At 49.8% G+C, this 10,567-nt stretch overlaps 1 protein-coding gene across 1 annotated transcript; it reads right to left on the bottom strand.

Annotated features, from left to right (window-relative positions):
- Positions 1 to 308: 308 nt before the first annotated feature.
- LOC6734009 lies at positions 309 to 10,094 on the bottom strand. Its single transcript, XM_002081014.4, has 11 exons — positions 9,866 to 10,094; positions 7,777 to 8,854; positions 7,578 to 7,713; positions 7,184 to 7,422; positions 6,958 to 7,112; positions 6,454 to 6,621; positions 6,208 to 6,389; positions 5,505 to 5,872; positions 5,319 to 5,434; positions 1,926 to 5,251; positions 309 to 1,657 (listed from the first exon to the last, which is right to left on the bottom strand). The coding sequence occupies exons 2-11, from the start codon at positions 7,927 to 7,929 to the stop codon at positions 453 to 455; spliced, it is 6,048 nt and encodes a 2,015-aa protein (XP_002081050.3). The 5' UTR covers positions 7,930 to 8,854; positions 9,866 to 10,094; the 3' UTR covers positions 309 to 452.
- Between the last annotated feature and the right edge of the window lie 473 nt (positions 10,095 to 10,567).

Below are 10,567 nucleotides of genomic sequence, written 5' to 3'. Positions count from 1 at the left end.
AACTTTGTTAATGGTGGCATTCAACTATACAATATCTCATATTCATCCCGCTCTCTTGGCCCTTTCTACTCTGGCTAACAGATTCTCCTTCTGATGTTTACATTTCGCTTCTGAATTAGCTTTTCAGAAAATCGTATTTTATTCACACCAACAAGTTGGAGGGATTCCTGGGAGTGCGCGGGTTTTGTGTATGCGTATGAACATCTGAAAAACATACTAACTGATTGGCTTTAGACCAGCTCGCTCTTGTTCACCAAACAAACGGTGCAGCTGCAGTGATGCTGCTGCAGGAGCTGGCCCAAGGCCACTTGGGCGTCCGCCAAAGGCAGGGATATGGCCACCGCCTGGGTTTCCGCCTCCGTTTGCGTTGATGCCAAACTGAGCAGAGGTCCGTTGGGCCCTTGCAAGGGTTGTGCTCGATGTTAGCTGTTGCTGCCGCTGCCATCCGCGTCTCATCTGTTGATGGTGGACGTCACACCAGCTCCCCCAACACCCGCGCCTGTAGATCCTCCTCCGCCAGCTCCCGTGGCATTGACACCGCTGTTCAAAGGCCCTCCATTTCCGCCAGCTCCACTGCCGTTGTTGTTATTATTGTTGTTGCTCGTGGGCAGTACAACTCCTCCGTTGTTTGCGCTGGCTATCACCTGCTCCACTGTCAGGGCTTTCCCCACTTCCTTTGCATTCAGTAAGTTGCCATCTTGGCTGCTCACGTTGTTCGCATTCGTGGTAACCAACTGCCTAATAGTCGTGGTGGTAGGACCTACAGCACCGCCGGTACTGTTAACAGTGGTGCCCAGCGGCAGCGTTCTAGTAATGATCGCCGAATTGTTGAGTCGTCCACGGAGCACCTGCTGCAATCCTCCCGGTCCCAGTTGCATCTGCATCTGACCACTGTTGTTCTTTTGCAGCGGTTTCACATTCAGCAGACTGGTGTACAGCACACGCTTGTCGCCCTGGCCAGTTTGCGAATTTCCCGTAGTGGCCAACGTTTTCAGCTTCTGATGCTGCTGTTGTTGCTGCTGCTGTTGGGATTTGTTCAGCAGCACTGTTGTGGCGCCCACCTGCTGCGTTTGCTCACCCGTCCCCGCACTGCTCACAAAGTTCAGCTTGAGATTGGAGTTAGGCAGCTCCTTGTAGTGAAGCTTTTGGCCGGCTGCCGCCGCCTGCAGTTCGCTGGCAGTGGCGATGGTAAAGTTACCAGCGGATCCGCCTCCACCACTGTTGCTGCTGGTCAGGAAGATCTTGTTGGCCTGCTGGGGTGTCGCCTGGGCGGTGATAATCGCCGTTGAAGCAGGGTGCAGGCTGTAGTTGTGATTAGCTGCAATCGCCGCCGCAGAGTTGGGCTTTAATTGCTGCTGCTGAGCTTGGCCAGACACCGACTGCTGCTGCTGCAGACTTACATCCACGAGCAGTGGAAACTGTGACACCTTGATCACCTTGCTGAGCTTCTGCAGCTGCTGCTGTTGCTGTTGTTGCTGCAGGCCGTCGCCGGTTTCCATCTGATCGCCACTGTTGCCCGTTGATGTGGCCACCAAGTCATCCAATTCCTCATGCTGCACCAATTGTTGAAGCTGCTGCTTGGTAAGTTGAATTTGTTGGTGCTGTTGTATCTGCTGTTTGCGCGGCAACTTCCGATTGAGAAGAAGTTTGTTGATGTCTGCAATATAAATTAATTATGAGTATTATAACAAAAAGGAATCTAAACGTCAAAATAGGAGTTTAGCGAAAAAGTTTATTAATGCAATAGTGAAAAGTTTATTAATGCAATAGTGAATGGAATCCCTGCGAATTTATAAAGGAAATCCCCTTAGAATAGAAAGAAATCGGACAACAAACAAATCGGACTACAAAATGACAATCAAAAGCAGAATATGTTTTTAAAAAATCTAAAAAGCGCATCGCGATTTTTGGAAACCATCTCTTACCTGTGTTCTCTGGCCCGTTGAGCTGCCTTTTCTGGGTGGCCCGGCTGGTCCAGAGGATCTGGTTGGTTACCGCCTTCGGCGAGGAGTCCACCGTGGTAGAGAGCACTGCTGTGGTGGCCACCGCCGTGTTCGTTCCGCTCACCTGGCGCCAAACAATCGGTTGCTGCTGCACCAACTGCTGCTGTTGCTGCTGCACATTGTTGCGAGTGGGTGTGGCGACAAGCAAAGGCGTACTGGTGGTCACCTGTTGCACCTGTTGTTGGCCCTGCTGTTGCATACCGGCAATGCTGTGCACGGCTAACTGCTGACCACTGGCCGTGTTGATAATGTTCACACTGGATCCTGAGTTGCCACTACCACCAGAGGAGATATCATCGTTCTGCACCTTTACATTGGACAGCGTGATGACTGTGTTGGGTCCAATGGAAGCGGTGGTTGCTCCTCCACTTGAGACTCCGGCTTTCTGGATGGCATATGTGACCTTCTGAGAGGCAGAAGCTGCAGCTCCTGCTGTGACAATCTCGCCGCAGCTTGTTGTGTAGATCAAATGGTTGCCAGTGGCGCCAGCGCCGGCAGCTTGTAGAGGCGTCAGGGAGCGCGAGGGATCCCGCTGCATTTGGAAGAGTAACTGCTGCTGGGGATTCTGATTTTGATTGGGGTTTTGAGGTGTCGCCTGTCGCTGCTGGACGGTCACATTTCGGAGTTGAGCTTGTGCCAATTGATGCTGCAGTTGTTGCTGGGCGGTGAGAGTGGGGAGTGGACTGCTACCCGTGTGCGGGGTTATGGTCACTATATCGCCCACAGCTGCTCCTCCGCCGTATTCTGTGCGGGCGATGATCTGCGGACCAGCGTTGGCAAACTGATTGAGCAATTGCGTCACCTGTGGCTGCTGCTGCTGCTTTTGCGTGCTTATCTGGGCGGGTATGTTGATCAGCTGCGTCGTGGGCAATGTAATAGCCTGCGGCGGAAGCTGTTGCGGCTGTGGGACAACGGGAACAACCTCGGACTGGGGTTTCTCAACCGCCTCAACCTTCACAGGCAAGTTCGCTGTTTCCTTGGTCACAACTTCCGGCTGTTCAACTTCTGCTGGCGGTTCCTCTTTGGGAGGGACTCCAACAGGAGGAGCTTGACTGAAGAAAAGTTCTCGTTCCTTCAGAGTCTCCGCCGTGGGACACACAGTAAAGGCGGAGCTACCCACTGAAGCTTGGATCAATCTTGCCTTGCGGTTGCGACCCGCGCGCTTCGATGAATCGGCTGCACCCTTGGGTTTCTTCTCGTCTATACAATCCAACAGCTGATCGTCAATTTCCACTTCGTCCACGGCTGCCTCGCCATCTAGGATACCGTTCCAAAAACTAGTAGCTTGGTTCAATGCCTTGGGGTCATCCATGACGCACTCCTGCAGGATGTTGTCTAGCATATGCTCGTGGTTGTCGTCGTCGTCATCGCCCAACAGGTTGTTGATATCGTTTAGGGAGTCACCACCACTGAGGTTAAACTCTAGCGCAGATCCTGAACCTGACCCAGAGCAGTTTGGACTCTTGCTGCTGCCGCGAGCGTAGTCCTGAGCTTGGACCGTTTGCAGCAATTGGGCATCTGACTCGAGATCCCTGTATTTAAAGCCACTGCTCAAGAAGTACGAGCTAGAATCACTTTCCTCTGCTTCTCGCTTTCCTAAGCGATTTAGTTCCACACTTATGGGCGTGTCCTGCGTCCAGTCGACAGCGTGACTATCACACGTCTTACCCACTTCGCAATCTTGGCTATCGGACAGCTCATCTGTGGGAGTTTTGGGCCGGAAGTGAAGCCAATCGCGCCGGATCTCCGAAAGCAGTTCATTGCAGATGTCTAGACGCTGGCTGGAAGTGGGCGACAGTCCACCCATGTAGTCTGCATTGAATTCTTCGTCAACAGGAGCTTGTACAAACAGGTCCTTCGGCCTCGCATGCACTTGGCTGTTGCGGATATTTCGCAAGCGAATCACGTCCGGCAGCTGGTTCAGACAGGGAGCAGCTTCATCCTCTTCCATCTTCCTGGCGGCCTGCATCTGTTCATGCTGTACCTGTTGCTGGTGCTGCTGAGCCTCCAGTTCCTTCTTGACCGCCGTATGCCGGATGATACTGCTCAGCTGGGCGAGATTGACATCGTCCTCCGCTTCATCGTCCATGAGTTCGGAGACGGAGGTCTGCGCGGACAGCAGGACAGCTGCTGTACGAATGCTGCTCAGGGGCTCGTTGGAGTCGTCGGCATCGATCATCTCGCGCTTTATCGTCTTCGCCACCTCCTCCAGCGATGGTCCCGGATTCGGTGCCGCAAGCGTGCCCGTCGATGCGGCTGCCTCCGCTGCAGCGGCTGCTTCAGCGGCACGAGCGGCGGCCGCTGCCGCCGAGGTGGAGGCTACCGGTTGATCCTCGCTTTCGCCGCCGACGAGCTCCTCCTCCTCCTGCTTTATCACATTGATTTTTTCGCTAATGCTAACATCCTTATTCATAACGTTACTACTACTACTATTGTTGTTGTTCAACACGGTATTGTTGTTGTTGTTGTGGTTGGAACGGTGGTGTTGCTGATGATTGGCTCGCGGGGGCTGCAGCGGCTCCGGATCATTCATTTCCAGCAACTCTGGCGCCATATTCTCAGAAACTTCCGTGTTCTTATCCTCTTCCACCTTTAGTTTTTGTCCCAAAACCAATGCCAAACGCTGAAGGTAGGCCCTGGGTAATGGACGCAGATCTGGTTTAATGTCCTCGTCCTCCAGTTGAACATCTTCAGCGGTTGCCATCGCTTCCGAAGACCTCTTTAGACGCTTTGCGGCATTAAGTTCTCGCAACTGTTGCTTCTTGCGACGCAGGCGGCGACGTTTCTGGCGAAGATCAGCACAACTTTGGGGTAACGTAACCGCTGAGCTGTAGATTCCAAGCCGTGACACATTCTCATCGTCACTGGCTACGAATTCATCATCTACATCGTTCTCATATTTCTCCTCAAGCTCCCGTTCTTTGCTCTCCCGCCCAGATTCCGTCGCAGCAGCAGGCTTCTCTGTATCGCTTGGCGCCTCCTCCTTTATCAGATCAGGAACAGGATGCTCACCATCGACGGGCTTTCCAGTGGGAACCAGATCCACCACCGTGGGCGGCGAACTGGGCTTGCACAGCTGATCGGGATCCCCTTGCTTCATTTTATCGCTACATTTTTTGACCGCCACGGTTTCCATCACCGTGTAGTCAAGCTGCGACCAAAAGTCGTCGAAATTCGTTGTGGCCCGGTCCAGCAGGATGCGACCGCCACGACCCAATCGACGACGTGCGAAGCCAATGCAGCGTGGTCTGTAAAATTAGCCCGATTTGGAGTGAGTATGGGCATTTACATTGGCCAAAGAGAATGGCAACAAACCTGGGATAATTGAGGGAGGTCAGTGTGTAACGGTACTTAGCATCCGAGCAAGCACCACTGGGCGCCATCTCCTCGTCGGCTGAGTCCCACGGATAGCGACCATCTCGTTGTCGAGTCTGTTGTGCAAATGAAAGCAATTAAAGTCTGCGTATTTTTTGGATCCAAGCACGGGATCAAAACACTTACCGGTAGGTAAACACAGCTTGATCTGCGCCTAAATGCAAACGGCGTCTCCTCTTCGCTCTCGGAGCCCAGCTTGTTGCCATTCTGGGCACCGGCGCCAAAGTAGTCCTCCTCCTCGCTGTCCGCAATCGAGTCGTTGGCTGCCGGCGAGGCACTCTGCTGCCTGCTGAGGTGGTGCAGATGGTGGGGCAGGTGGTGCGCGGGCGAGACTCCGGCGCCACCAGACGCCGGCAAATACTGTTGTTGCTGGTGCTGCTGCGGTTGCTGCTGCTGGTGCTGCTGCTTGTCGCGGGGCAATTTGTGCTTGCGCTTCTTGTAAGGACGCTTCTCCTTGCGACTGCTGTTCCCATTCCCACTGCCACTGATGGCATCTAGAAGAGCAATTGAAAATTCGGTTAAACAGTGTGTGACAAAAATAATGTTTTCTTTAGGAAACAGGTGGACAAATGTACACAGATATGAGCTAAACAAAATATTTAATATTTAAATTAAGAAAGAAGATAACACGATGTAAATGAAATTAAAAATCAATGATTATCTATTTTTAAAAGGCATATGAATACCAAAATGACCAAATAAGTTAATCAAGCAGACATTGTTAATTATTCCATGAAAATTTAATTTTTGACTAAATATTCCCTGGGCGATTTAACGCAGTGTGATTAGGACATCTGCAATTAAATACTAGATGTAATCCCACCCTTACCCATTGTCAGATTCGACGAGTTCAGGTACTGCGACGCTGAGCCAAAGACATTCGCATTGCCTGCCGCTCCAGCACCGCCCGGCAGCAGACCCGTGGGCAGGGCGGCTAGAATGGCACCAGCCGTTCCCACCGCCGCCGCCCCTTGTGAGTATTGATTCGTATACAATGGATTATACGCGGGTCTGCAAATAAACAAGGAGTATTTCAGTACCTTTCTGCATAAGTAAAAGGTGTCCGAAAACGCACCTTGTGTTCTTGTACTGAGAATTCAGCTCGGAGTAGACAGCACCGTTGAAGTCGCGCATCTCAACGCGCTTCTCGAAGATGTTTACCGTCATCTTGAGATGATCGCGCTTCGTCTCCTCGCGTCGCCTCACCATCTCCAGTATAGTGGTGGCGCGCTGCAGGTCACGTCTAGGGTACAGGGAAAGAACGGATTAGTTAGGTTCAGGTATGAAAAGCTGGGCAATAAAATATGCTGGCTAACGAAAACTACCTGGCATTTTATAAACAAAATGTTGTATATGGGAAAATTCCTCGTTAAGAATATCATAAGCATAAAAGAACTGCATTTTTATCGGACAGAAATGGAATTTATATGATACAGAGAGAGAAAATGTTGGATTGCTTTCAATAAAAGGGTTTGGGATGAATCAGTAAATTTGCACGTTCTGGGTTGCAGTGTAGCCCGATTAGCCAGCATTGACAAATTTCTCAACCGACATTAGGCAAACTTCACTCGATTCTTACCGCAGCTTGAGCATCTTTTCGTAGGAGGCCTCGTCGTTCTTTCGATTTTTGCGCGTTTGCATTTTCTCGGTGCGACGACGAAAAGCCAAGTACGGATTGTTGGAGCTGGCGCCTGGTCGACTCTCAGTTTTCACAGTGAGGATCAGCGGGTGTTGCTGGAGAATGAATATGATAGTTGATTTAGTATATCGCCGCAGCGAATAGCCAAGCTAAGGTTTTATATTACCATCTTGAGGCGTTTGTTCAGCCAGTAATCGTAGACGGATATGCTGGTCTCGTCGTCCTGGTTAAGCAGCGACTTGGCCTCGTTTAGCGTGACCACCGTTTGGCCGGAGCTCTTCTCCAGTCGGTCCATCATCTGCTCGAACTTGAGTTCGGTGAGCTCCAGGCGCTGCTGCTGACTGAGCCAGTCCTCATCGGCACTGTCCATGTCATAGTCAGGGACCTCGGTATCCAGCCCAAGAGCTGAGGGTTAAGCAATTGTAAATTAGTTGGTCCAACAGTTGCACTAAACTACATTAGTTATTGAATATCATTCAATATTGATAGGGAATTTAAAAATATTCTAAGCCCTCAAAACAGATTGAATTACTCTGCTCTACTAGTTGCTTTTTGCTTACGTTGCATGTGGATCATTTGGCGGGGCATCTTGTAGTCCGGCGGATAGTAGGCATCGTAGAAGGGCTGATCCGTCTGCAGCACCTCGGGCGTAGGGATGATCAGACCCGTGCATATCGCTCGCTGCAAGTGGTGCTCCTACAAGGGTAAGGGACAAAATTAGTTTCATCAAAAGTTAAGGATCACTGAGAAACTTCTTACCGACTCCTCCTCCTTCTCCATGCCACTGGGCATTTGAGGCACTGCCCGGTTGATGGCTGAGTACTCGGGCAGGTCGGGCAGCTCCTCCGCCAAGTAGATGGGCATCTGCTTGGACGGATCCAAATGGCGGGCTCTGAACGACAGCTTGGACATCTTGCTGGCTTTTGTTTGGGTTTTGGTTGTGGGTGGTTTTGGATTGGGTTGTTGTGGTGTGTGGAACGTTTCTATTTGCTGTTGCTGTGGCTGATTTGAGAGTTTGCCTAGTGGAATCGGCTGCTTAGGTGGCTATGGATGCTATGGAGGCTACGATTGCTCCGGCGTTCCAACTGCAGTGGGCAGGACTAGTGCTGCAACTGCTAGTTTGGATTCTGGAGGATCTACTCCGATGCGTGTCCGGCGTTGTGTTGGCTCCTCTACTCGCTGTCGAGGGGGCTGTATATGTTAGCTGGAGATGGCGCTTGCTGGGATAGAACAGGTGCTGCTGCTTCTGAGCCTGTTCCTGTTCCTGACACCGATCCCGATCTTGAGCACCGGGGCTGCGGTGGCTGTGGCTGCTCTGCCAGCTGGTTAACGCAGCCCCTGTGCCCGTTGCCCTGGCCGAAGACGTAGTGCTACTGCTGGTGAGGATTGAGTGTGGATTGGCGACTATGTAGGGCGTGTCCTCCTCCTCCCCCTGGACACTCTCCCGGCGGTCCGCCTGCCGCTCGTCCTCCTCCTCCGCCTCCCTCGCCTGTCGTCCTCCTTGATCCTCGGGAGCTTTGGCTGACAGCGCCGACAGCAGGATAATGGCCAAGGAAACGATCTGGTGGCAATTACGACGACAACGCAATGGTAGCAACAACAGTGACAGTGAATGCAGCAAATGTGTCGACGACATTTTTCACGTTGAAATCGAAGGTTCTGTGTGAATTGGCATAATTACGTTCATCAAATTTGCACATTTCAGTTCATCATCGTTTTAGGCTAAATCAAAATTGGGTTCTTCTTTCTTTTTGGTTATTTGTTGTCTTCCCCTTCTTGTTATTATTTATTATTATTTCGCCTTGGCTGTCGTGTTATCGGTTGGCTGATAAAAAATCTAGAATTGAGAACAACAACAAAAACTAGTAAGTAAACAACTCACACACACACATGCATACATTGAAATGTAAGGGCGGCGCGCGCGGGAAAAAACTCACAAATGCACATATATTTGTATATTTCTTTGCTTTTGCATTAAATTAATATTAACACGCACAATAACACGATCACCATGAGTCATGGTTTTTTTTCTTTTATTTAAATGCGATAAAATGCAAAATCATAGAAAGCCGAGACGAAGAAAAAGGCGGCATAAACAAACACACGCGCGCAAACACACATCTCAAACAAACGCGGCGAATTTAATACTGCCTTTTCCGCGAGATATTTCACTGTGCAGAGCCCTGTTAGCTAACATTTTGTTTGTACAGAACTCTGTTAAGTGAGAAAAAAAACGCAATCAAACTCCGCCTCATGTGGGTTTTGTTTTTTGCTTTTATCTAGTTAATTAGTAATCAGCCATCGAGTGCGTATGTTTTTCTGGGCCAGCGCTAATTTTTTACACACTTTACCGCACTTTTCATGCATCAGCGAGCGCAATCTGGTTGATAAATCGCCCGAAAAATTTACACATATAAACCCGATTTTGCGTATAGCGTGGTTTCGCTGGAAAGCAATAATGGCGGCCAGAGAGCCGAACACCGACGACGCCGCGGACTGCGGGGCCGCGATTTATTTGCGCCGTCGGCGGCGATAACGATGAGCGGTCGCCGATTAATTTGCCGCAATTTCACTGCAGGGCCCTGTCATATATTGCCAAAAATTAAATATTCACTGCTAGAATTTTTAAATGGCTTTAACGTTTAGTTTTCCTTTCAAAATATATATTTTAAAACCGCTGCCGTTATCGATTAATCGGCGTTGGCAGCGCTAAATAGCCGGCCTCTTATTCCGATGACACTCCGAACGTTTGTCAGCGCCCCCTGGCGAGCTCTTCGCGCACTATGCCCAACGCTGCATGATTTTTTTTTTCCCAAACAAAAAAATCGATTTAGATTTTTTCACGCACTTTTTTCACACTCTTTGCCGGGCGTTGGGGCCTCTTATATGATTAAATGATGTGGTTTTCAGCGTATTTACCACTGCCGCACCGTTTACAGCTAAATTCAAGCAATTGGCTTAGCGCAAACGCGTAAAATCGTTCTTCAGCAGCGGGACACGTTTTTACTTATGGGCGGCCATTACGAATGAAAATTCGGAGTTGTCGGAGTCGAACGAAATCGTCGCCACACTGGCGAAATTATTTTGGCTAGGCCTCCAGGCGAAATAGTTAACCGTTTTGAGTGCGGTTTTCAGCTAAATCTGTGGAATTTTGTGAGGGGTCGCATGCATACATTTGGATAGCCGGGGCCCAGCTGCATTTATTTATTTTGTTGTTAATTTACGCAGCCCCATTCACCAGGTGCCCAGCTAGTGGTGGGCAAATAATTCGGAGTGCTCATGCGCTAGTGCATTTCGTGCGGGCTATCGGAAACACTCACATTTGCGCCATAGGCAGAGATGTGCTAACGCGTAGGTTTTAACATTCGGAATTTAAAAAATTGTTAATTCAAATTTGTATTTACAATTTGTTTGCTGGACAGCCGACATTATATTTATAGTTATTAAATGAGTAAAACAATTTTTGTTTTATTTTTGTGCTGGATGGCTTCGAATTTTATTTGGCTACTTTAAATTAAACTTGTGCATACAGCATACAAATAATAATATC

Source organism: Drosophila simulans, chromosome 2R (assembly GCF_016746395.2).
Source record: "Drosophila simulans strain w501 chromosome 2R, Prin_Dsim_3.1, whole genome shotgun sequence".
Classification (NCBI taxonomy): Eukaryota; Metazoa; Arthropoda; class Insecta; order Diptera; family Drosophilidae; genus Drosophila; species Drosophila simulans.
This window is presented reverse-complemented; position numbering and strand designations above follow the sequence as displayed.

Coding starts and splice junctions, on each gene's coding strand:
- LOC6734009 (XM_002081014.4), bottom strand. CDS start 7,929: ATGTCCAAGCTGTCGTTCAGAGCCCGCCATTTGGATCCGTCCAAGCAG. Junction 6,390..6,453: donor TCTCAGTACAAGAACACAAG/GTGCGTTTTCGG, acceptor GTTTATTTGCAG/ACCCGCGTATAATCCATTGT. Junction 5,873..6,207: donor CTCGTCGAATCTGACAATGG/GTAAGGGTGGGA, acceptor TTGCTCTTCTAG/ATGCCATCAGTGGCAGTGGG.